Source organism: Tubulanus polymorphus, chromosome 3 (genome assembly GCF_964204645.1).
Source record: "Tubulanus polymorphus chromosome 3, tnTubPoly1.2, whole genome shotgun sequence".
NCBI lineage: Eukaryota > Metazoa > Nemertea > Palaeonemertea > Tubulaniformes > Tubulanidae > Tubulanus > Tubulanus polymorphus.
This window is the reverse complement of record NC_134027.1, coordinates 20,758,414-20,786,100: the sequence shown is the minus strand read 5'-3', so window position 1 is coordinate 20,786,100 and position 27,687 is coordinate 20,758,414. Positions and strand designations below refer to the sequence as shown.

The 27,687-nt window shown below is 37.5% G+C and overlaps 4 protein-coding genes across 5 annotated transcripts; 1 reads left to right on the top strand and 3 right to left on the bottom strand.

The window, feature by feature from the left end:
- Window positions 1–702: 702 nt before the first annotated feature.
- LOC141902168 (sulfotransferase 1C4-like) lies at window positions 703–1,821 on the bottom strand. Its single transcript, XM_074789808.1, has 3 exons — window positions 1,674–1,821; window positions 1,278–1,571; window positions 703–1,124 (listed from the first exon to the last, which is right to left on the bottom strand). Exons 1-3 carry the CDS (start codon window positions 1,819–1,821, stop codon window positions 703–705), a joined length of 864 nt encoding a protein of 287 aa, XP_074645909.1.
- A 966-nt stretch (window positions 1,822–2,787) lies between these two features.
- Window positions 2,788–7,050, top strand: LOC141902167 (sulfotransferase 1A3-like). Its single transcript, XM_074789807.1, has 4 exons — window positions 2,788–2,940; window positions 3,328–3,377; window positions 4,026–4,062; window positions 7,033–7,050. Exons 1-4 carry the CDS (start codon window positions 2,788–2,790, stop codon window positions 7,048–7,050), a joined length of 258 nt encoding a protein of 85 aa, XP_074645908.1.
- A 3,546-nt stretch (window positions 7,051–10,596) lies between these two features.
- Window positions 10,597–13,416, bottom strand: LOC141901705 (sulfotransferase 1C4-like). Its single transcript, XM_074789126.1, has 3 exons — window positions 13,145–13,416; window positions 12,750–13,046; window positions 10,597–11,372 (listed from the first exon to the last, which is right to left on the bottom strand). Exons 1-3 carry the CDS (start codon window positions 13,332–13,334, stop codon window positions 10,951–10,953), a joined length of 909 nt encoding a protein of 302 aa, XP_074645227.1. The 5' UTR covers window positions 13,335–13,416; the 3' UTR covers window positions 10,597–10,950.
- A 3,829-nt stretch (window positions 13,417–17,245) lies between these two features.
- Window positions 17,246–27,026, bottom strand: LOC141901625 (uncharacterized). 2 transcript variants are annotated; one of them, XM_074788983.1, is made up of 12 exons: window positions 26,969–27,026; window positions 26,350–26,527; window positions 24,534–24,689; window positions 24,228–24,364; window positions 23,591–23,742; window positions 22,604–22,789; window positions 21,084–21,173; window positions 20,849–20,938; window positions 19,892–20,017; window positions 18,529–18,654; window positions 18,164–18,280; window positions 17,246–18,069 (listed from the first exon to the last, which is right to left on the bottom strand). In XM_074788983.1, the coding sequence occupies exons 1-12, from the start codon at window positions 26,976–26,978 to the stop codon at window positions 17,956–17,958; spliced, it is 1,482 nt and encodes a 493-aa protein (XP_074645084.1). In that variant the 5' UTR covers window positions 26,979–27,026; the 3' UTR covers window positions 17,246–17,955. The 2 variants fall into 2 exon arrangements, with proteins under 2 accessions (XP_074645084.1, XP_074645085.1); XM_074788984.1 differs by having other exon boundaries at window positions 19,892–20,014.
- Window positions 27,027–27,687: the final 661 nt, after the last annotated feature.

The window sequence follows — 27,687 nt, the reverse complement described above, 5'->3', positions numbered from 1 at the left end:
AAATAATTGAAATGCACACACGATTTCTATCATTGAAAATTGAGAGAGTGGCCATGTTTGTGTTTGCTGCTTCGCGTAAATCCCGCGCGGTGGCGCAACCGCGCGGAGTGGGGCCGATACGTCCAGTAAATGGTATTCCGATCCACTTCGGTAATTCGAAATTTTTTCATATACAATGTCGGGCCAAATAATCGTGTAGTCACGATAATACAAAAAAGGCCCTACTTGATCTCTGGTGAACGTTCTGCTTGCATCGAGTATACTGAACCTTTTAACGTTGTTCTGTTTATTCAAGAAATCATGATTCCTTCTCTACACCTTGACGAATCCACAACTCCCCAAAGCCTAATCCGATTCAATAGATTCCTCACACTAAAGGTCTAGTTAGATGCACATTCGTTTCTTTCAATATTTCTATAAATATATCTTGCAGTTTTTTTCTCATCCGCTCATCCGGTTTTGATTTGAACACTTTTAACGACAACCTAATCATCTGGATACGGTGTTGAATATTGAAGGGAAATATACCCAATTCTCCGTATATAAACAGCATCACTTGATTGATCATAAAACTAACAAATAAACTTCAGGTAAAAGTATGATACATACATCTTTATTCACTCTTCATTTGTGAATGAATTGAGATTTCATTTATGATTGTAATAATCTAAACTGTAGGTTTTTGGCCTACAAGCGTTTTAGTTATTCGAACTGAAAACTGAGGCCAGTTCCTGCCAAACGATCTGCGTGAATCTTATCAATGATTTCACATTGCTCGACCGTGAAGAATTTTTTCCAGCCTCCGATTTTGCCTTCACGGATAAATGGAAATATTCTATTATCCTGATATTGTGATTGACTGTAATTAGTCATCGGGTTGTCCCTCATACTTTCAAAACTCGTTTGCTCTATGATATTATCGATTTTATCGTCGGACAAAGTTTTACCGAGGAAGGCGCAGATTTTCAGGATGTTTGATTTCGGGTCGGTGACCATATCTTCATATTTCAGGAACAGGATGTTATCGCGATGTCGCTGATTCCACCAACTGAGGATGTGGTCGTAGAAATCTCCGTAGATTAGATTTTTGTTCAAGAAAAGTTGGAAGAAATCGTCCCACGAGCCTGAAATATCAACACAACATAAATATCGGTTTTGTAGTACGGCGTAGAGAATAAATACTGTGTATACCTGAGAACATTTCATTGAAATCGATTTTCTCCAACGTGATAGAATCACTATTAAGTTTCAAAAATACTCGCATACTTTCAATTTACCTTGGAAATTACCACGACTTTTACACGACTTATAATAATGATAATACGAGACCAAAGTATCCTTCGGGTTTCTCATGACGTAAATGGTTTTAGCATTTTTCTCTAGTGCTTGTATCGGGAACATTTCAAATAGGAAGTGAGTTTGCATCAGGCGCGGGCGAGACATACATTCTATCTTCGTGAAAGGTCCATCACCCAAGTACGGTACTCTTTCCCAGATCGGCTTTCGTCTGGCAACTTCACGATCCCCCTCATTGAAAATCAAAAACAAGGTCCATCCAGTATAAGTCGTCCCTTTAAACGGAAAATTATTTCCATGAAAAGTATTCGTTGTTTCGCCAAGATTATAGAAATATCATAATCAAAAGATCTATTTGGCAGAAGTTAAATCCCTACCAGTTTTAGGATAAGACACTACGAAACAGTCATCTTCAAATATGTCCATGTTTTTGACTTTAACAACAAGTTCAAATGTTGTTGTACATCTACAATAGAATCCATTTCCATTTGCGTCAAATTGTCCAGGCGCCTTGTACAGTGCCATACTTAGGTGCATCAGTAACACTGTAAGTTCGCCCAAAGTGCCAACGTTGTCATTCGATTGTACATTATACGTATATGGACCGGTTAGCATTTTAAGAAGTATTCAAGTCTTAGAATAATACGTTCGTCTATTTTCTAAATACAATATAAAATGTTTATTGTCCATGCCATAGAAATTGTAAACGAAACTTGTAAACGAAAGAAAATATCGTGCCCCATTTAAATGTTCATTTTCTCTGTGACCTCAGCGATACTATTGTAATAATCTGACACTACACATTTTACCTGAAGACTTCAACCCAATCAGTCGACTTCTGGTCAGTGTTCCATTTATCTGCATAATTTTGCTAACTAGCGAGGTTGGACACTGAAGATATTGCACCAACAAGGTGAGGTTTGGCCATGAAGATTTTGCACCGACTTTTGAGGTTGAGCAGTGAAGAATTGCAGGGCTGGGGCAATTTCTTGGTCGGTTTAAAGTTATGGATCGAGGGACAATGGGTATGGCCCAGCAGAAGACTCCTGGACAGTTTGAAGCTACGAACAGCGAAGCAGTCGGTGTTGCCTAACAGCAGGTTCCTTTAACAGACGCCTGGAAAGTTTGATGCGAATGGAAATGGATTCCATTGATGACAATTTAGCAAAAAACGACACCTGAACTGATTGCTTCACTCAGAAAGAAACATTGAGGTTTTTGAAGACGACATTTTCCTTGCATCTTATCCTAAAACTGGTATATATTTAACTTCTGCAAAATATCTGATGCAAAATATTTATTTCATAAGATATACGAAGAACTAACGATTCGTTCTTGGAAAATTAATTTTCTGTTTTACAGTGACAACCTGAGCAAGCGAAACATTTCTTTCAGACGATGAAGATCTATTAGATTTAGCTAGACGGAAGCCGACCTGGAAGAGGGTATTGCACTTGGATGCGGAGGATCCTTTCATCTCGTCCACGCCTCATGCAAACTCACTTTCCATTTGGAATGTTCCCGATACAAGCAAGAGAGAAAAAGACCAAAGTTATCTACGTCCTGAGAAATCCTAACGATACTTTGGTCTCGTTTTATCATTTTCATCAGTTGACGTATCAAAGTCTTGGTAAAATTTGCCAGGTAAGTCGAAGATATATGCGTCTAAAATATGGATGAGAATCGCTGTTAATGAATAACCTCAAATAAGCAATTTTTTTTCTTTGTGCAAGATATGTTCAAAATTGTGTTAATATTTCAGGTTCGTGGGATGATTTCTTCCAATATTTCTTGAACAGGAAATTAATTTATGGAGATTTCTAAACGCACGTTTGCAGTTGGTGGAAACAACGCCATCGCGATAACATTCTATTACTGAAATAGAAGATGTTGCAATGACTCAAAAGCATACAATCTTAAATTCTTCGCCTTCCACGGTAAAACTCTGTCCGGCGATAAAATCGATAATATACGAGTTTCAAAACTACGAAGGAAACCCCTATGATTAATCACTGCCAATCAAAATTTCAGGATAATACTATATTTCCTTTTATTCGTGAAGGCAACATCGGAGGCTGGAAAAATTGCTTGTAGGGTTGGACAATCCTGATATGAATGTTAGTATGCGCAGTTTTTCATCGTTGCTTTAGCCGTACAGAAACATTTTTAATATGGCCCGAATCAGCCACATAGATTTCGGCTGTTATGAGAAAACGCCTAACTTAGGCGTCATATGTGCGCTGTTCCATCTATAACTTTGCGCACGGTGTTAGTGTACATTTTGGTATCCGTATTTTCAATGTACTTATTGTCTATCGTTTGGTGAAAGGCCGCAATTTCGGACATGTTACGTCGAAAAATGCGAAGACCAACCGCACCACTCTAAGCGGAAGTCTGATATAAAAGTAAGAACCTGATGAATATTTTATGTCCTATTATGTACATACTTGATTTTACTGTATAAATGTATCCGTTGCAAACAATGTTTTCATGTTTATGCTGAATAATGTTTGAATTTGAATTTGACTTATTTCATGTATTAAAGTTAGTTTCACAGCCACTTACGCGTAGGTTCTCAATTTATCTCTTTTACAAAATACAAATACGAGCATACGTGTTCACCAACTAATATTTTGCAGAAACTAGAAATATATTGTCGAGTTATCAACGAGAAGCAATCTCGACACCGAAAACCTCTTTACGCCTTACGCGTCTTTTTATTCTTTAATAAACCATTTTACAGTTGCTAGCCGCCATTTTGTTAGGGTACATTTGTCCTGTATTGTTGGGTCATTAGTTTCTCCTTTTAAAAAAATTATTTGTGATGCGTGTTTTATCATATCTCATCTGTCCCTCGATAGATTTTGACAGTTTTTGCAACATTTAAACCGTGTGAATCTCTAGTTTTTATTTATGCAACGATCATTTCTCAAATTTGCAACAATGCGACATGAGAGCGATATAGAAATCGGTGATCAGTTTTTGCCGCGCGCATAAAAATCTGCAATATAGATATCGAAGACATGAGAGATTTTTGGGTTTTAAAGATTTTTCCGACCATTCAGCAGCAGAGACTGAGCGGCATTTTGATCACGCGCCCATTCGAAGTTACGCGCGGGAAGAGAATATATAGGCCTATATTGAGATGGAAGAAGAAAACAAATATAACACTCAAAATCGAGTATGATGACCATTTAAATCAGTAGTCCATTAATCAATTTACACTTTCTACTGAAATTAGATGGATGGAGAAGTGGTCAAAAAGCTGGACATATGGGGGGGATATTCAGCTTCTTTCTATGAATACTTTCTATAAAGTACACACAAGATTGATTAGATCGGGGAAAAAATATAAGAAAGCGTTTACTTGTTTTGGTGGTGAAATATCAAGTATCAAGTCTGAATGTCAGACAAAGGTGATAAAAAGTGAAAAGTGACATCTACCATCACCAAAAACGCAAGAAGTGTGTGGATTGCATTTACAACAAAATAGTGATATTTGGGGTTTTCTTGGGTGCATGTACGTAAGCCTCGGCCTGCAGTAAAAGCGGCTACCATTACAGGCATTACGAACTAGCGCCGTTAAAAGAGAACAGAATGGAGTATTAATGACGTAATATTTAAAACTGAAACTCTACCAACAATTAAAACCATACACGCGCTGCAGTTAAAGAGCCATAGAATAAAAACTAGGCAAGATATCTTAAAATTTTTAAGTTCACTTGAAACGGGGCGTTTATGCGCACAGTTCTTGAAATGTTTGGATTTTTTAGAAAGTTATTTCTGAAAATAATGAACTTCAAAGTTCAGTACCCTGGATTTTTATGCGCGCGGCAAAAACTGACCACCGATTTTTATATCGCTCTCATGTCGCATTGTTGCAAATTTGAAAAATGATCTTTGCATAAAACACGCATCACAAATAGTTTCTAAAAAGGAGAAAATAATGACCCAACAATACAGGGCAAAAGTACCCTAACAAAATGGCGGCTAGCAACTGTAAAATAGTTTGAATTGAAGCATCCTATGAACTTTTCATTCGTTTGTATTCGATTATCTATATCTCGCGTCGAGATTTGTTTTCTTGCGATCAAGCTTGTTTTTAGATTTGTCGTGATCGAAAAATTTCGGTGTGGTCCGAATCAGAAACCATAACTTCAATATAATATTCAGTTTAAATACATTCTATACATTATTCTTCTGTAGCTTACAATCATTAGTAACAATTTAACCATCAACAACAAGATTAGTACAATGTATTTTACATTTTAGGAATTCACAGAGATTTTACATACATCAGATGAGGGACACAGTGCAAGTCTAGGGCGGCTGTACTTATACGGCACTGTGCCCACGTGCATTATGGGCGAGGTGCAATATAGATAGATAGTCATATGTTGCTTCATGTAATGATACATATCAATGATAATTCAAATAATAGAAATAGTAATAGGAAATAATAGATTATAATCCTATGGACGATTCTAAATTTACGTAAAATGTACGCATGTGCATCATCATAGAATACATGCCATCACATTTTTTGTTGTTGTGAATTCATGAATTTTGTTGAGAGATGCGTATCGTGAAATATTCAACCATCAGTAAACATTGGAGGAAAAATGCTAATAACAAAATAGCTTCATCACATATGTAATGTACAGATTTGATGTTGCGAAATAAAAAATCCATTACTCAATTTCCGCATGAATCAAATTAAGATATCAGATAAAGTTTAAAATGAAATATAGCTGCAAATATTCGTCGCATGTTGTGGGAATGGTTCGATAAAATGTTCATACAGTTGATATGATTCAATGAAATAATTAGATGGGTAAAGTTTTTTAAGGTATGTGATAGGACTAAATTTTGTTGAATGAAACCTACGTCATGAAAGGAAAGCTACAAAAACTGATTGAATTTCAAATCACTGACAGTTTTAGCAAATAGAAGCTCGATAGAACAACCTACGGAGGTAGTGGCTGCTAGCATATGAGATGTTTGATAACAACACTACCAGTACAACTACTGCATCGCAACTCAACCTGTGTCAGGAGATTCAAACTCATCCTGTCCAATGGATTAACAAATTCTGTGTTCTAACATATTTATGCTGGTATCTACCGGCGTCCGTACTGGGTATAATGTTCAACGCATTCACGTTATTAGTTCTGAAACAATTCAAATCTGAAAATTATTTTCTCATCAAAATTCTCGCTTTAAACGATCTTTTATTTATGATCGCTGCATTCGTTCTTTATCCGCTGAGAACTGCGTACGTTTACGCCGTTTTGGGGGACATCGTGTTTCGTTGGAATGACTGGCATTTTGGTTGGATTTTTACCACGGTAGCCCTGCCGATTTTCTACATGTTTCAGATGACGCGTAACTGGTGCACTGTACTGCTCAGTCTAGAGCGGTTAATCGTTGTATTGTTTCCGATAAAATCTCGAAAATTTCCCAAGAAGTATATATCAGTATGGGCGATGGCGTTTATTTTACTTGTTAGTTTTTTGGGTCATCTCATTCAATTCCTACCCGAATATCATCTTCGATTTATGAATTGTCCTGTTCAATGGCCATATATTACGTTACGTGTTAAAGTTTATCGCTACCCCGAGTGGTTTGACCAAGCAAGATGGCGGTATAATATTTCCGAACTGTATCTATTCCTGTATCTCACTGTCATGATCCCAATCTGTTTCTTAGTTGTTATCAATGTTTTGCTTATTTCAGTTACATTTCACCGTCTAGTTATCCGACGTACAGAGCTCGGTGTGACCGAAGAATCGTCTAGAAGGGAAACAAGAGTTTTAAGGATGGTTTTATCAGTAGTTTTGTTGTTCATCGTTTGCGAAGGTTTTGGTTTTGTCGATCGTTTGATGAGTTTTGGTTATATCCCACATTTGAACGGGATGAGGCAAATGGCGTTGGGATTTTCTATAATTGATTCGTCAGTAAACTTTATCGTGTATTGCGCGACAAATGAAAAATTCAGAAAAGTAGCTATCGATATTCTAAACACCGCCTGCCACAAACAAACGGCTTTTGTAAACCCAGGAAATAATAAAGTACTATGATATAATCATGTTGAATATGGGAAAATGTGATTCCTTTCAGTTTCAGTAAGTTGAATGAAATAACTCACCACAAACCTCACAAAATGAGTTCACCTTTAACATGTATGCTATTTTACATCAAAGATGAAATGAATTCCTACGTGTTATCAATAAAAGTAATCGAGGTAAACGATGAAAAATCGTCACATGTTACGTGTTGAAGCTCTGATTAACAAAAACAAAGTAAACTTTATTAAAAGTCTATTGACTCCTTTTAGAAATAGAGCGCACATATGATATTGCCGTATATAGCATCGATTACGATTGACATACTTTATCTAGGAACAATATTAAGTTATCTCATTGTTTCATTACATTAAATGTATAGACAATTGTATTGAATTGACCGGCAACCTGTCTAACCTGTCTAGCCCCGATATTGATGACAACTTATAGAGCCCGATTCATGCAGTACCTCTTAAATAACGCATAGTACGTAGTTTTCAATGCTGATTGGATTCAACTTTGAATACGCTAAACTTTTAGTTAAACAGGTTCACCATGGAACAATCGACGAGTTTTGTAGAGATTTCGGCTTACAACTTATGAATGTTCGACGACAACATTACAACCATTGCAGTTGCGGCCTCACTACTTAACTGTAGGATGGATTCACAAATTCTGCGTATTGATGTATCTTCTTTTGGCATCCGTACTTTGTTTAGTATTCCACGCATTCACGATGTTAATGTCAAAACAATTTGAATAAAGCTAACACGTACGTAACTGATGCACTCTACTGATCAATTTAGAACGGTCATATTATGAGTCATATTGCGCTAATTACGCTGCGAAAAAAATTCCCGCGCTCGTACTGAGCTAAAACATGGAGCCAGCTCTGCAGTTTTGAATTTTCATTTGAGTAAGGATTAGTTCATTTTGAGGTTTTACATAAAATTAACCAATGGTAATCTTACGTCACCAAACCTCAAACCACATTTCGCTCTATCTTCTGCGATCAACCAGCATAACTACTGCCACTACAACCTAAACCACCACTTCCAATATTGAATGATGAATTATCACCACCACTACCACATTCACAACCAAATACCACCACACTACCACATCTAGCATCCCAACAACCACCACAACCAGTATCAACACTGTAACCATCACCACCTACGCCACCACCACCTACACCACCACAACTAGCATCCCCGCACCACCACAACAACCTAAACAAGCATAACCACTGCCACTACAACCTAAACCACCATTACTACCACCAAACCACTACAACCACCACAACCTACACCACCGCCACACTCAAAGGTTATCACTGTGGTGAGGGAAATCGAGAAACCGAAACGACCAAGAACCCTCCAGAGTTCAGAGTCATCTGGGCATCCCCATAATAACCTCCCAAACCTTGTCCGACATCAACATTGCTAGTTGTTGCAGTAATTTGGTTTTCCCATCGTATCTACGTATTCCCGAAAGTCAGTCAATTCATGAAAAATCATGATATCAATTCACAGTAAAGCCGCATACATCTATTTCAGCTAACGGTGTGGTTAAAGCGTTCGACTCCAGAAAGCCAGGTCATGGGTTCCCGAACCCAGTATCCTGCACATTACACTAAGTGCATCGCGTAAATTCAACTATGTCGACTGCAAGTTAGCTTTAACGTGGCGTAAAAACGAAAGGTTGTTACTAGGCGTTATAACGAATAGCTGGTTTTAATGTAGTGTTTAGACGAAAAGTGGATAATGCAAAACATTTAGTGGAGCGTGAATGCTAGGTGTTTCTTTTGATATGGCCCGAATCATCCATCATATTGAACGAAGTGAGTCATTTGCTACCCTCCTTCAATTTTTCTGTGTTTCTGAAATTTCTCTGACGTATTCACTTACGCATTTACTTTTTCTAATCCAATGATTTACATATTTCTAATGCCTAATTGCCCTCACTCAAAACGTGGAATGTGACAGGGTCCTTTGAGGCGCCCAACCCACTCCTATATTGTCTTAAATCAGCCTCCACGAAAACGCGCAAACAAATTTCAATAGGCAAAAATCTCACCGCGCAAAAACGAAACTAGGGGTCCAGGGACACCGTCCCCACTTGGGAAGTGGTTTCAAATGCTCCACAATCTAACAAATTTCAATATTCAATGCCCCATCCAATGACCTTGAAACTCACCACAATCATAGAACATGTCAGCAGCTACAATTTTGTTATTGGTTGTGGTAGGCATAACAAAGTATGACTAGTTACCAAAATGTTATGGAAATACTAAGTTATTCTACTATTGAACGCCCCGCTGACTATATGCGAAGCCCAATGACCCTGAAACTAACGATAATCATAGAACATATCATCGGCTACAACTTTGCAACTGATCACGGTAACCAACATAACAAGGTAATACTGAGTTATTCTATTATTCAACGTGCCCTAGTGACCATATAGAATAACTAATATCCTTGAAACCACCACAATCAAGGACCATGTCATGAGCTACAACTTTCCAATTGATTGTAGTAATAAAATATGCATAGGTACGAATATTATATAGAATTACTAAGTTATTGCATTGTTCAGCGCCCCCTAGTGGCCATATGCAAAAAAACAATGACCTTGAAACTCACCACGATCATAGACCATGTCATGAACTACAACTTTCCAATTGATTGTGGTAGCAAAATATGCAAAGGTACGAATACCATATAGAAATACTAAGTTATTGTATTGTTCAACGCCCCCTGGTGGCCATATTCAAAAACCAATGACCTTGAAACTCACCACGATCATAGACCATCTCATGTGCTACAATTTTTCAATCGATTGTGGTAACAAAATATGCTTAAATATCAGTATAATGTGGAAAAACTTTTTTCTTCCTACGAATGAGTACTGATGACACCATGATGGTCGCCATAAGGACGCCATGCGTCATAATTACCTGATCAAAAATACCTGTCTCAGCTATAAAAGGTCCCTTTCCAAAGAATACCCGTCATAAATTGCAATGAAAAATGGTAAACCAATAGGAAGCTACAAGACTTAGAATTCAGGCCAAAATTTACATTTTTGGGCACAAAAAAGCTCACAAGAGAGCTAGCTATCTTGAGTCCGATTGACCCACCTTTTCTCATGCTGATGGGCCCTTCGGGGGATACAAATATATACGAACGATCAAGGTAATTGATAAAGGCGTCTTCAACATTTCTCTCGAAATTGTGTAAAAAGTGCTGATTTTGGTGAACAAAAATGGCCGCCAGACGGCCATCTTGAATCTGACAGGGCCAGTTTTTTGGCTGAAGATGTATCTAGGGTAGATCCATGAACAAACCAAATATTAAGTCATTACCTTGAAGCGTCTTCAAAACTTCTCAAAATAACTGGATTCCGTTTACGGACGGACGGACGGACTAAAAGTGAACGCAATAGCCCGCTATAGGCTAAAAATCATATTCTAATCCTTATTTTCCATGCATTCTCGCCGAATAAGGTTCATTTGCGCAACGTCGTGGAGCATGATGAGAAGTATAGATGCAGCCTGACCGATAAGGGAAAACATTAGCAAACATTATTCGAACTGAAAACTGAGGCCAGTTCCGCCCAAACGATCTGCATGAATTTTTTCAATAATTTCACATTGCTCGACTGTAAAGAATTTTTTCCAGCCTCCAATTTTGCCTTCACGAATAAAAGGAAATATTTTATTGTCCTGATATTGTGATTGGTAATGATTAGTCATCGGGTTGTCCCTCATACTTTTAAAACTCGTCTGCTCTGTGATACTATCGATTTTATCGTCGGACAAACTTTTACCGAGGAAGGCACAGATTTTCAGGATGTTTGATTTCGGATCAGTGACCATATCTTCATATTTCAGGTACAGGATGTTATCGCGATATCGCTGGTTCCACCAACTGAGAACGTGGTCGTAGAAATCTCCATAAATTAATCTATTGTTCACGAAAAGTCGGAAGAAATCATCCCACGAACCTGAAACGAAAACGATCTTAGACCAAAAGTATCTCATATTGGAGAAATAAAGATATGCCCAATTCTCATACAGTAAACCTCGCGTAAGTCGGATCTTTCGAGACCAAGAAAAATCCTCTGGCTTCACATATAATGTCATCTAACATTTTTATATGAAATACAAATGGAAACATTGGGACCAGCAATTTTCATCACAAAAGCGATTACCCGACTTACGCCGATCCAACTTATGCGAGGTTTGCTGTAATCTAAAAGTTATTCTCTTTTGGGAAATATCGATGCCATCGGACGTTATTTTCACCTCACCCGGACTATTTCCGCAGCTTTTGCACGACTTATAATGGTGATGATACGAAACTAAAGCATGCTTAGGATATCTCATGGCGTGTATAATCTTAACATTTTTCTCTAATGCTTGTAACGGGAGCATTTCAAATACTGAAAGTGATTTGCATCGAAGCGCGAAAGTTCATGAAAACAATGAATGTTTAGTGAAATGGCGATGCGCAGTGGGAGACCCCTTTGACGCGTAATCTTAAACTCAAGCGGTTATATGGCAATTGGGAAATATAGCGTTGAGATACTTAGAAATTGACAAATCAATCAAAATCGTGATTTTTTGACACGCCGTCTTTGGTTTCACGCCGTCACTGCTGTCAATCGTTTCATCAAGCAACTTCTAGGGACTGTAGAGTTAATTGGTATTCAATCAAAACTTACATGTTTCAAAAAAGTGAGAAGATTATTACGACAATAGGGATTTCGAAAGACCGCCACAAATGGCTCCTAGAAACCGGAAATGTCTTTACAGAATCGATTTCCGTTAGTGTCAAACTGACCAGGAGTCTGTCAAAGGGGGTTTTCCTTGAGCATGCATCCACATGATCAAAATCTCCAGGAGCCTGAACTTGATAACTGAGTTCCGCGTATTGAGATTCAAGCATAAAAATCAAAGTCCATCTTAGTGACCATCGTGTCCATACCAGATCGCGTGACGAGTACTCGGTCTTACGCTGTCAAAACTAATTCATTTTCAATTTACCTTAAATTAGATTTTTAGGCTCCCGGATCTATAAGTTACCACAGGACCTCCCTTTTACATGAACAATGAATTCATTTTTCGGATATCGGTATTGTTTTCAGTTATAATGGATTTGTTTTAGGAAAAAAAACGTAGAAGACGTAGAGAACGTAGAGTTACCACGTACGTAGCGAACAACTCGGTATATATATATATATATATATATATATATATATATATATATATATATATATATATATATATATATATATATATATATATATATATATATATATATATATATATATATATATATATATATATATATACGTATCAGCGAAGTATTTCAACTTTACCTGGATAATTGCCGATACTTATGCTGGACTTATAGAAATGATACAACGAGACCAAAGCATCTTTAGGATTTCTCATGACGCAGATGATTTTAGCGTTTTTTTCTATTGCTTGTATCGGGAACATTTCAAATAGAAAGTGACTTTGCATGAGACGCGGACGTGAGAGACATTTCACGTTGTTGATATATTCTTCTCTATCTAAATGGGGCACCCTTTCTTCAATATCCTTTTGCCTGGCTAATTCTTGATCTCCATCGTTACAAATCAAGAACAAGGTTTCTCGAGTCAAAGTTGTCCCTGTAAAATTTTACAATAGTGTATTTCTTTATTGGTCAACGTTCTATTCAGCCCAATCCGTGATAACATACGAACGTTCCGTAACATAGTATACATACCAGTTCTAGGATAAGACACTACGAAACAGTCGTCTTCAAATATGTCCATGTTTCGGACTTTGATAACATGTTCAGGCGTCGTAAAATATCCACAGTAGAACCCCGGTCCATTAGCGTCGAACTGTCCAGGACACCGCCAATGTGCCGTGGGAGACTTCTGTCGTTGATCAGCCGCTGTCTGCCCGTCCATGGTGCCAAAGTAAAGTATCCAAGATACTCCGAAGCAGTTGGGCGCAGCACTTCGATGCTCGGCCTGCCAAACCCTTGCAACACTCAATGACGTGTTTTGCAATGAATTAACCATTGTATAATCCGAACACTCGATGATTTATGCGTAACTGCAGCTAAAGATTAGTACAGATTAGATTTTGTACAATTTCAAATTTCCAGCTGGTACGTATGAATCATCACTGAAAGCCAGCGACGATCGCGTCTCAACGACCAACCACCCAACGCCGTGTGCGTTGGGCTTAAGACATTCAATCTTTCTATTCATGCTCAAATAATGTAAAATGAGATCACAGAATGAATGCATGTAGTGTTAGCAACAATTTTCAAGGTCAAGCCGGTTAAATTCGGACCAATGATTAATGATCAAGTACTGTTAGTACTAAAGATCAATACCTACCTTATAAACATCACAGACTTTCCAATCAAGCGAAAGAAGTCATTGTTTGGGAACATGGGCCGGTACTAATGACATCGAATTCGGTTCAAAAATAGTTTCGTCTAATCAAAAAACTACGTAATCAAAATGTACAACAATATTCTTGTAACAGTTTCGGTCGCATTTGCGATATTTATACGTCCAAATACTGACATTTACATGCTTCCTCACAACTTAACTTATTTGTTAGCAACGTTTGGCAATTCGGATTTCCCTGATAATGATAAGTCGCAGGCTCCGCACATTATCATACGCTAGCTCATCGTTTTACCGATATTTGTGATAAGTTCACTGATCCGTTTCTCTAAATAACATTTCCATGAATATATACATTAACGTGTTTGATGACTATCGGTTCTTGTTCTACAGTTGTAAGTTAATTTGAAACTTGTCCAATAGACCATATTTCATCAGAGATATTCTGCCGTGTTCGAAAATATATCTAAGTGAGTTACATATTTTATATGTCACACACTATTAATAAACATTCATACATCTGAGTGAATTGTATAGAATTTATACTGTTGGAAATTACTTCCAGTTTCTGTTAACTGTGGACGATAATAATTGAGTGTCAAATGAAAAATAGCTTCTTGAATATCTTTATGAATCTATTTCAAATTCATTTTCCAATACTCACACATAAACAGTTCTTTATCCCAAGAATCATGAATTCATCTCAGATGCAAATCGCTCAAAGTTACCACAGTTACATGATCATCATGTCTGTAGTGCACAGGTCTGGTAGCTACCGTACGCTATCATTGCTAATTCTGCCACTATTGTTCCTGCTCGGCGGAGCCTTTGGAAATTCGGCTACTTTCCTGATAATGATAAGACGCAGATTCAGGAGTTTATCTTACGCGAACTATCTTATCGTTTTATCAGTCAGGGATTTCATTTTCTGTTTCAATCTAACTTTGATGCCTGTTTTACAGTTTGTTCTGTTGCACGTAGCAACTGGTCCAATATTTGTGATGAATTCACTGATCGGTTGTCAAATATACGAATTCATAATGCAACTCGCAGGCTTTATCAGTTCCTGGTTTATAGTAGCTATATCTATAGAACGTGCGGCAGTTGTTCTCTTCCCTTTCGCATCTCGTTTGATATGTACACCGAGATTTGCAAGATGTGCCATATTAATCATAACCGAATCATAGTGAATGTACTGATTCTTTATCTACTACCTACTTTGTCGGTGCATTTTTCCAACAACTTTATTGGATGTTATCATAGCTTAATTGACCGAATAATGCTATACATGACACTAGCCATCGCCCTCTGCCTTCTACCATTATCGTTTATTATTACCTCGAATTCAGTCATAATATTTCAGTTGTTGAGAGGATCAAAAATGGTTTCGTCTGATAAGAAAACTACAAAATCAAAACGTACAACAATAATGCTTGTAACAGTTTCACTAGCATTTGCAATATTTACACTTCCATCCACTGTTACGGTTTACCTGTCAATCTCTACGAAATGGAAATATTTCCTATTTGATATTTTCACACAGTTCCAACAGTGTAACTATGTTGTAAATTTTTACATATATCTTCTATTAGGACGAGAAATTCGTGAATATTTCTGTGCAAAAATCCGTTACAGAAACTCATCCAAATAACCATTGATTTCAATATTTGTACAGACAGTCAGAAAATTACATTGAGAAAATCTTAATAATCGGACAATTAAAATAATATTTCAACCAATCATTGGATTATTAGCTGTCAATCTTTTTACAGGTAGAGAATTGAATTTTCGTCTTTATTGCGATCAAGACTGCATAGATTTTCTGGAAAAGGGTCGGTAGTCCACCCGATAGATTATTTGAAAAGGGTTGGAAGTCCACCCGATGGATCATTTGAAAAGGGTCGGTAGTCCACCCCGATAGATTCCACTCTCTACAGTTCAGGCGTGAAGCACACATTATATACACAACTTTTTCTCCTTCTAGTAGTCATGCCAAACCCGCTAGATTATTTTATAAGGGTCGGTATTCCACCCACTAGATTGGTTTACAAGGGTTGGTAGTCCCCCGATAGATTATTTGAGAAGGCCGACGGATTTTTTAGATAAGGATCGGTTGTCCACCCGATAGATTATTTTGAAAAGGTCGGCAGTCCATCCGATAGACTATTTGGAAAGGGTCGGTAGTCCATCCGATAGATTTTCTGGAAAAGGGTCGGTAGTCCACCCGAAAGATTGATTGAAAAGGGTTGGTACTCCACCCCGATAGATTATTTTAAAAGGGTCGGTAGTCCACCCGGTAGATTATTATAAAAGCGTCGGTAGTCCACTCGATAAATTATTTGAATAGGGTCGGTAGTCCACCCGATAGATTATTGAATAGGGTAGTCCATCCGATAGATTATTTGAAAAGGGTCGGTAGTCCACCCGATAGAATCAACCCTGTACAGTTCAGGCGTGAAGCACACATAGTATACGCAACTTTTTCTCCTTCCATAGTCATGCCAAAACCCAACACGAAAACGTTCTACAGCCCAACCTCGCAAGGCAAGGGCCAAGCGCTCAAAAACGACGTCAGCGCCAGGTCTGGTAGTTCAATTGTCAGTAGGATAGAATAGGCTAGCATCTCGGTGAAGGCATTGCAAAAATGCTACCTGATGGTCCCTCATTTAATTTAACTGGCAAGTACTTCTTTCCGAGTCAAAAAGTCCTTCCTTTTGGGTCCAAAATTGCCGACAAAGTCCTCCAATAATACTTATTTTTGTCCTGGCCTTACCACTGGAAACCCTGTGGTATATTCCGCTATGTTGAAAAATGTCTCGGACCTAAAGCTTATGTACTGTGTGTTTAAGATAAACTATTTCGATAGCTGATATCTATATAATGAATATATTCCGTGACACTCATTACACTGGTAATACCAGCATTTACCAACCAGCCATCTCCCTTGGCGAAGAATTACCCCTAGTCTATATCCAAGAGGCAGTTCGGCCTGCTGCATTGCTAACTTGTCCCTAATTGTGGAACACACAATGACGTATACTGCATTGACCTCACATTAGAAAAATGATCATTGTATACGATATACTCAATAATTAATGTTTAACAGCAAGTGCATATCAGTTGTGCTTATCTCCTTCCACTTGATAATATTACATTTTGCTATATTTGCCTGTTTAGTAACCCTATTATTTCCATATGAAATAAATCAATTGTTCCCGAAATGTATATCTAATTTTTTTCAGATACGATATGATTCATTTTTCATAAATGATACTACAGGATTAATTAGTAAACAATATGCATCAAAGATGAAATAATAACACATCTTGAGATAAGAATTCGTGTAACATGTGGTTTGGCTGGATGTACTTCGAAACTATCAAACGATATAGTAAGTAGGCCTATAAAAGATAAAATCCCACAATACAAAAGGAAATGAGTCCAAGTTTTCTTCAGCAAATGTTTTATTTGACCATAAATTAATATTATGTTGGCTGTTCGGGCCATTGTTGAATATATGGTATATGGAATGGCATAGTAAGGCGAACAAACGCCAAAATTGAAAACTATTGGGAAAACAAGCCGAGATTTACCCAACAATACACACATTTGATGCGCAAAAATAGGATTTCATTCCATTTTAGCGTAACTCTTATCATATGTGATGCAAACGAGAGGGAACCAGTACGCCAAAGCTTTTTAGCGTTTAAGGCCCTTTTCGGACTCCTAAGTAGATCTAGAGTTAGTTTATAGATCTTGTCGATGATGTCTATCAATTGAGAAACTCCCCAGACCTGACACACACACACACACACTAAAGGTATACCGTAGTTTTAATATTTTCGAATTTACCCATTTACACACACACGCGCACAGGCGCACGCGCGCGCGCGCGCTCGCACGCACGCACGCACGCACACACACACAAATATTTATTAAAACGTTATCAATTGCCGGTTCGTTTCTAAACCATTCGAACTCGGTCTGAATGATATTCACATCGGTTAGACACTGTGGCCGAGTCAAGACTCGTGTAGTTTGACTTGTTTCGGGCGTTAGATGCTTCTGGTGGCGATCTACTCTTGTTCGTTTTTCTCACCGACTTTCCATGATACCGATAGAAAGTTTATTATTTACAATAGAAACGATTGAGACGTTTTAACTTAATTCAGATGGGTTTCGTCGCTGTGATGATAACCCAGCCTTGAATTCCATGTTCGCATCTTTCAATTTTCGCTCTCCAGCCATCGGAGATCAGTTGACACTCGGGCTCGCCAAATCTCTGAAATGTGAGAAGAACCAACGAGCCATGATTCGACGATTTCGAGTGGAAATGGAGTCATTGAATAGGTCATGAAAACATTGCATGCAAGTACCTGTTTTAACGTGCCCAATTTATTCTCAAACGCAGTCAGTTCTTGTCGCAGAACTCTGGTAAAATCATTAGTTTCATCTTCGATTTTCACATTTTCAAATCCGACGAATTTCATCCCCTGAAAAACACCTCATCATACTTAAAAACATAATTAATCAAAATATCTAACATATTACGTAGCGCGAAGCTGTTTTCGTTAAAACAAAACATCCATTTCTGGGGAAGATGGATTCCTCTTTGTTAAAAAAGAAGACATTATTGTGGAGACATGCCCGCAGGCCGTAGCCATATTTTTCTGGAAGGGCCTAACTTCATAAGAAATCTTTTGCAAATATTCCATTGAAAGGCTTTTTATACGCGCATTACCTTCTTGTATGATTCTACAGTATAGAGGTAGAAGCCTCTTTGTGCTAGGAATTTCGAAAATGATAATTCTTGCTTTCCACGAGTAATGTCAGTCATAACCAATCTTCCACCCGGTTTTAACCAATTCTACGGTGAAAATCAATAAGAAACATGTATATCATGATCAGTTTCCGAGATTATCAGTACCAAAATGTACGAAAAGCACCGATCTGGAAAAAGCATCGTAACCACCAGTCGACCGGTGCTATAGTTTTTGTACTCCAGATATTTCTAGAGTACAAGTGGCATGTAGTAAACTCCGAATTTAAACCGGAACCCTAAAACTGTAATTTGTATATATGTATGTATGCATGTGACAATAGTGTATTTTCTTTTCTGTGCTCGAAATTTTGTAAAAGAAATGGAGCAATAAAGATAATGATAAAAATTGAAAAAAAAATATGAATAGAATTATAGCCAAGTGACAATTATGATAATTTTTTGAAGCATCAATCAGTCAATATATCTTATTTACATCATAGATAGAATTGTTGCCAATGGAATTCTGCGCAACCTGTATTCGCGGTCAGTCGGCAACTAATAGGTTCGAAAAGTACCCCAAGATTAGAGGCGCATTTGTTTGAAATCGGTTTGCACAAATCAATTCGGTTTGTAGGAAAATCGTCTTCGTTCATTAATCGCTTTTCGTTCATAGAACGCTCTTTGTTTAGGCGTAAACCTAAACGGTTTGCGTGAACCGTTCAACGAGCGTTTTGCAACTTCGAACCGACTTTTCCATTACAAATGGCGCAAATGTCGCCCGGTAGCTGACTCAAATCCACTTTTCGTTCTGTCGCATTTGTTCTCAATACGGCACACCGATATACGATATAAACCGGCTTCTAGAAGCCGATTTCACTAGGGATCATATGTCTCAAACCCATTTCCTTGAGGATATATCGTCCATCTATTTCTATGGCACCATCAAATCAATTGAATTTAACATCGTTGTTATCAGCTTAGTTTTCACAAAAATAGGTACCAAATATATCAAGGATCTAATATAATCATTTTAGGCAAAAATTAATTTCGTAGCGTAGTTGAAATATAAACAAGTCAACCTCTATAGCTGCGGGGATGCAATTATCAATCAGAACAGCTACCGCGAAACGAGGTAAGACAGAATATCTACGACTTGAATAAAGTAAATTGGCGCGTCAAAAATTATGCTATCATTCTGACGGTAAAAATATACAATAGATATACGCATAAATCAAATATTAAGAAAATACATCATTATGCGTGTTGAAATATTACCAAATAATTGTCACGACTAAGGACGGACGAATAAAAGCAAACACAACAGCTCGAGTCTAACACTTACATAAGTCTTTTTTAGCATGCTGATCTTATCGGAGAAATTCATGAAATATTCCCTACTGTAAATTGCATCAAACGTTTCGGATTTCGCATCAAATGCTGTTTCGTTGCACAAAACAAATTCTATCTGCTGGAAATAAAGTACAATATTCCGTCAAATAATGGTGTATATCAATTGAACATGTGTACGTTCTGTGAGAAAGTGCTTCACCGAAAAAATAACGATTGCTGGTGAAAGGCACTCTATAAGTGAGTCGAAGAATACTGCAAAATATACATTTTCCAAAAAGACAGATTACTCGATATTTGTGAAAACGTGTTCACAGGCCTACCAGTACCAAAGTGACAGTATATACGTAACACCTAGTTACCAAGTCTAAGAGCCAAAGGATCATTGTAAGACAAAACGAGTCTCACCGGTGGAACCTTATTTACTTAACGCTTTACGGCGCAAGTTTCTAGGCAGATTCTCCAGTAACTAAAAATTTGCGAAACTCTCCGCATTCACTTCATCCCCGCAAATACACTAACGCTTTACGAAAATCAGCGTTTACTAAGGGACACCCCTAAACTATCGTTTGAATCCACACGAATAACACTCTTGTGGCTTTTTTAAGATAAAGTAATTTAATTTGATGAATATTTTCTAAGACTTGTTTCATAGACCAGTAACGTAGAAAATTAGACTTTCTTTTTCTAAAAAAAAACGCCTCACGAGAGATTATTTGCACAGATAACGAAAGAATAGACTTGTGAATATACGTAGTCACCGAACGATCTTCGTTTCACTAGTGACAGCAACAAGGCGTCGTTTGTGAAATGTTCGGTCTGCGCAAAATCCCTAGGCTGACGGCTGACATCTGAGTTGAGGACTTGGCCGGGTACATCATATTTGTCAGAATTTACCCGTGCCTGTTGTATTTGGTCCCTATATTTACTTATACGTATATCATACAAGTACCTTATTGTCGTGCCAGTTGTCGGCTTTCTTCCTCGCCAAACTGATTATATAAGACGAATTATGTAGACCAAGATATTCAATGCCATAATGCTAGAAAATATGTTGTATGCCACATGTCAATTCACGAAATGAATTGCATTTATTTCTAAATCTTCTTTCGTGTTTTTGATAGTTATAATTAGAAAGAAAATGTGATTCGTAATCAAAGTAAAGAGAACACTGTCCACATTTTTACCTGGCCCAGGTATTGCGCCGTTCCACCAGGACAACAACCAATGTCCAAAACTTTATCCCCCTGCTTTAAGTTCAAGCGACGAGTCAATTCCTGAAAATTCAAACTACAAATATAAACCACCTAGATAAGATAACGACACGACATCTGACATTATTGTGGTTGAACTTAGAACCATGGGTACTAAGAACCACCGTTTGGTTTCAGTTTGTGTTGATAAGTGTTTCGTATCACGCGCGTTTTAAAGTTTGCTTTGAGCTGATTTCAATTCGATAACTGGGTGCCGTGCGTCGGGCAGACGAACTCAATTTCAAGTTGTTTATTCTAGATATATTTTTCAATCAATTCCACGAACCCTTTTTACCTATATGCAAATTTGAGACTTTTATTCATGCCTTACATCGAATCACTGAGGGTTCCTGGGTGATATACAGTCAACCTCATTTAATCCGCCATCGGTTACTTCGTATAACTACCTAATTCGTATAAAAATTAGAAGTCCCGATTTTTTCCTGCGTCAATCTCTTTAATTTCAATCGGATAATTCGTACTCTGTAATTCTTAAATCGTAGCCGTATATTGTCCTTTTTCTTAAAAACAATTGAAAATGCGACGCCTAATTCGTTTTCCGTTGTTCCGCCTGCTGGCAGTGGTTGGCAAGCTTATCAATTACTCGTCAGTCGTATTGACACTGAGCGTGCCGCGACCACACGACGTATATTCCCACCAGATAAGTTTAAACAATGAATGGCTGTGGCACGAGGTGTTCGTTCCAATGCCAGTGAAAACGATTTTCAGCAGGTTTTATTCGTGGTTTATACGAATTGATAGATAAATCGTTAATTCTACGAATTATACATAATTCATAGAAAATACGAAAATTACGTATAATCCGTATAATGTCTAATTTGTTGAAAAAACCACGGTCCCGAGAGATGCGAATTAACCCCTTAGCAATCAGGACCGATTTCACTATGTAGTGTCAATTACTCCTCAAGGGAAATCCAAGTTTATCGCGATACCGAATAGCTCATTTTCTGTTGATTTCCATGCGTTAAAAGTTCGTGTTATCTTGTAGTAAATAGTCAATGCTTTCGTATGATATAAGATTTGATGAGGTGGGCCGCCAAAATTGGGTCCTTTTGGCCCCCCGAAATTCATCGAAACTTACTTGAATTTGAAGTTAGCGCTCAGATCTATCATGTTCTTTACTCCATGTACTCGAAAAATTGAAATCGGAGGATGTTGATTTCTGTAGGGGTATTTTGAGGACTTAGGTGTCAAGTTTTAAGCAAGGTTGACTATATATTCGATTGAACTATTGAGTTTTACACATACACAATGCGTTACTAAAACATATTGATTAGATTCCAGATCAAATTCCGGTTTAGATATCATACCAGTGAATGCATGGTTTTCCAAGACTTAGTCAGAACCATAGTTCAGTTCAGTTGTCACTTGACACAATTAGAATCTGAAGGCATTCCAAATTTATATCTAATAAATCGATAAGTCAACTTTACCCGAGTGACCTGTATGCCGCCAGAGCTGAGAAAACCCGCTCCGTATACGGTCTGATAGCGGGCGATAGCTTCTTCGGAATTCATGTGTTCGTCCAATTTTAAACGTACAAATAGATAGCCATCGAGTGTCGTGTCAAGCGACGTTTTCCTTAACAGCCACACGATTTGGTTTCTGTTGCTCTTCGCCTGAAATACACTTGAAAATCAGTTCCATCCAAAAGATATGACGTAATTCCTATTCCATATTTCAGGGCTATCGTACGCATTCGAATAATCTAATGCTGACCACAGAATACTTTACTCCTAGGCGAACTTCGGTTACCAGAATCATATCAGTCGACTTTTTGGGAACTAAGTGAAAAGGAATGTCAGGTAATCGGAACTATATTGTCCTGAAAGAGTTAACCACGTTCAAAAAAATCAAACTTTTCTCAATCCGCATTCCTGTAATTGTAAATATTATTATGTTATACGTTCTTTTCTATGAAAAAAAATGAACTTGAACATAACCGTTCCCAAAATGGCCGAATGTGAAATGCGTAACATCCTAATTATAGTGCGTTCGCTTATTAGTTATTAGTTATTCGCCTACACAATTCATATGTCATATGAAAACCGACGTTCGCCCTGTCTGCGCCAGGGTCATATAGGTAATGTGCGGAGATCATTCGCATCGTCCACACACGCGTCATATTGGACTTCGCATGGCAAATCAACTGTGACTGTACTTCATTCAACTGTCTCCTATTACATCTGGGCCCAGTTCCATAGTTCAGTGCTTAGACTTAAGACCAATTTAAGACATATCTTAGTTCTATAACCAATCTAACAGCTTAAAACCAGTCTTGGAATTTTAAAACCATTTTTGGACGTCTTAAGTCTCAACTAAGGAACCAGCCACTAGGTGCATTATAGCCATTAACATACCGCTATCTTATCTTTATTATCAATATCATCTTATTCAGTGTTAAGTTAGTTTTTTTATACCTCAATGTATGTTTTTACGGACGTACAATCGATTAGTTCAAAACAGTAGGATGTCTTCGTTTGAGGGTCAAATAGAGATGGTGCGAGCATCAATGAATTGTACTGAGTCGGAGACCTGTATCGTGTTGGGTTTTCCTTTCGAGCCTTCGTTCCTAAAAAAAAGATATTGAAACCTCCCAAGTAATAAAAAACCGGTAGGTAGTGTAATTTGATTAATACAGATAGTAAATCTGATATATATATTGTAGTTTGAAAGCTGACCTATATAGCATAGATAGTAAACATGAAAAATATCAAATTTTACCCGTCAAAACTAATACTTCATCAAAATAACCCATCAATAGTACCGCTCGTCAAAGCAAATTTGACGCATCAAATCTGATGAGGTCTATATTTTGATAGTATATTTGAATTAAATTTTGTCTCCTTGACGGTGAATATCTACGGTCGAATATTGAACGTGCCAAATAAGACGTTTTGGCAAATACGCTATGCTGTTGTATTTGCGGGAAAATTCGTGGATTAAGTTTGAGCGTTGAATAAGATAGTTTGAAGGTTAAACATATGAAGCTTTGACAGTTAATCTATCGTATGGATGTAGATAAAGATGAGATTACGTATAAGATTTGACGTTGACCTGATTGGTGGAAACATGATTCTCTGTAGAAGAAGTAGCCGTCGTCTTTCAACCAGGAAAGCATTTTCGGAACAAGACGGCAGATTTCTGAGTCGGATATATACATGAACAGCCAATTTGAGAATAGCACATCGATACTGTAGCAAAACAAGACAAAATAGTTAATTTCGATAAGAATAAATTATGGTTGAGAGGAAGGAAGTTATTGAGCCGGGTGAGAGATTAATGTTCTAAGATTTAAAGAATTCTATTTTGATTCTACAAATTGTGCATATGTTTTTTTAAAACACTACTTTTTCACCTTACCTTTTTTTAGGGATGTCCATTTGCATAACATCTGCGCACATAAATGAGACATTCTCCAGATGGCCGTTATTTCCTTTATTTGTTTCGATGAATTGTTCCATGAAATCCACGGCAATAACGGATTTCGCTGTTTTTGCAATTTCAGATGTAAAACGGCTGAAAAATTTTGATGTGGTTATATTGGATGGGTAAATATCTAAAAAAAAACCTATGCAAAATGTCCTAAGCACCAAGGACTTGTTTTGAAAGGTCCAGACAGAAATATATAATGAATTTCGAATCCGTTGGCAAACCTGCACGTGGAAATTCTCGCTTTATCAATTTCAATTTCAATTCATTCATCATAAATCCAAAATATAAGATTGTAAATGAAGAAAAACCGCAATAACAAAAGACAGACAAAAAACCAAAAGGATGCACAATAAAAGAAAAACAATAAAAGGAGAGAGAGAAGTAATACAATATATTAAATATACATACTTTAATATATACATACAATAAGTGATATTTACAAGCCCATAATATATAAATTTCGCGATATTTAAGATGATTGGTTAATTGGGATTAGCAAAGGCTGAAAGAAAAGTGTCTAGGTTTAGATGTACAATATCATATTTAATTCTTAAGTTATCCTGCAGTTTACAACAAAAAAGAAGATGGGATTCGTCGCCGACAGCGTTACAGTGAGGGCAAACTTTGCTTTATCACGAATTATGCCGGATACGTATATGTATCTATCCTACAACCAACCAACAATATTGTAATTTAGTAACAAGGGAATCTACGTTATGAGCGATTCGTACCCGATGGCATCGTGACTCTATTGACATCACTACAGGTTCGACACGTCCGACAAATTCCGGACCAGTTATGAAAATCATGGATCTCTCGAAAATTCCACAGTGTTTATAATGTGAAAATCAGTGGATTTTATGGATATAATTTCAAATATAACACATGGTTATATTTTTAGAGTGTTTGTTCAACAAGTTTAACAAGTGGACTGGAAGAAATGGCCCGAAAACTGTTGTAGGCATTTAGTGCTAATCCAGTTTTTTAGAATAGTCCCTACGTTAAAATACATGCGTATCGGAGCTGCACCGTCGATGTCATAACCTACACTTCGGATACCCCAGGAACATACTTGGAAAATTTGTGTTTCGAAATGCGCTTCCTTCTACATCAACATTACCCGAGAAAAAACCACAATAAACTATCGGACTGTTTACACGTAGAAAACGACCAAAAAATATAAAAATTGACAAAATGATCTTCAACCTTGTAATAAAGCTATTTCCAAAATCTCGATTTATCAAATTAGGCAGCCAAGAAAATTCAAGCCAATCAGTCGCTTGCCGGTTCAGACTGAATGGAAGATTGTTTGAATTAACCGGAACCGAATTTCCAATTATGTACTTCAATTTAAACCAAAAAAAAATTCTGCTAACTCGACCGCCGATCACACAACTATATATATCTGTACTTCGATTTCCGATTTCAAAATCAAACCCCCTGTTTCGCTCCCGTCAGGTGTGGTTGGTTTGTAAGGGACACTCAATCAAAAAATCAAACGAAATTTACCAGCCAAATGAATAACGGGGCCAATACCTATTTCAAGATAAAAAAATAGATGCGTATGCCTCTGATTTCTCAAAATTAAGAGACGGGCCCAGACCTCCCCCCCCCCCCCCAAACAAAGAGCCTCGCGCAAACGACGCTGACCTTTGCGGAAACCCAGCGTATGCCCTTTTCCTGAAGGATGCGTCACTGCTCTCCCCATATTGATAATGTAGCTTCATCGGTTTTGAATACGTACCCAATTCCGGCGCCAAGTTCCAGCACGACCTTATTGCCAACATCCGGTAACAAATTCATGATTTCTTTCCGTTCTGTATCGGCAAAATCGTCTGCATCGTTATCGAGCATCATTTCCTTAACGCTTGTTCCCTGAATGGCCTGCTCGCGCCAATACTTTGACATAGTCTGTCTTACCACTGAGAAAAAATTGATAGAATACCTCCAGATTAATTGTCGAAGTTTAAATGAGTACGCTGGTGTATACGTAGATAATACTTTGCCACATAGAAAACTTAAACCTTATTAGATATAGACCCAAAAAACAGGGTCGTGCCTAGCATCATTTAAATTGGGGGGGGGGGGGGTTAGCAGTGAAGCCTGAAGAAGAGCAGTTCTGGATATAATTTTTTTTGCAAAAATGCACTTTTTCAAAATTGCTGGGAGGGGGCAATTGCTAATTCCCCCCGCTAGGTCACTCAATACGAGGGGATTCGAAATTCGAAACCCCAGTCTAGGTTAGACTGTAGCCCTAGCTAACCATAATCATGCTTCTCACATCGGTTTTTACAGAAAAAAAGTATTTGTATAAACTCTTTTTCAAATGATTTTTATTTCCACTTATTTCTAAATTAGTTTACCTGTCGCCATTATATGTAGTCAGTAGAAAAGCCGAAGTTTAACTTGATTGTTCCTCTGCAAATCGATTTATGATATCAATAGCTAGATTCCAAACCTATTTAAACCATGGACTTCGGAAAACTACCATATCTCGTTCATGAGTCTGATCGAAGTCTAGAATTATCACTCTCTCATAAAAACCATTGACGTGTCAACAATAACGTGGTCTTATTAACGCCTTGGACACTGGACTAATTTTTTCTGATTCACGTCTAGAATTCTTATCAACGATCATAGTGCACTGTTTAGTATTACCTTCTTTCTAATAGTCATAATTTTCTTATCGTAAGGGCGTGAATCTTGCCATTTTGTATTGAGGAGAGTTTCATGTCAACGTTTATATAAAATTCATTTGATTTCTGCATGATCCAGCTAATGTATATCGATTCAAGGGTTTTTTTCATTACAAAGAAACTGGACACCCTATACGCTTATACTCATGTATACGTTGTATATATGATAAATTAGGCCCCGATTATCGGACTCCCTCGGATTTCCGCCAAATTTCCAAATTGTCCATTGTCTAATCAGGACCGGCCCGTTAAACCGGTACGTAAATGTTATCATCTATTGCTGCCTACTATCAATATACAAGGGGTAGTGTGTGATAGATATGCACTACGTCGTCCTTATTGGGAAGTTTCAAAATAACTATTAGAATTGCGTGATTGATAGCGAC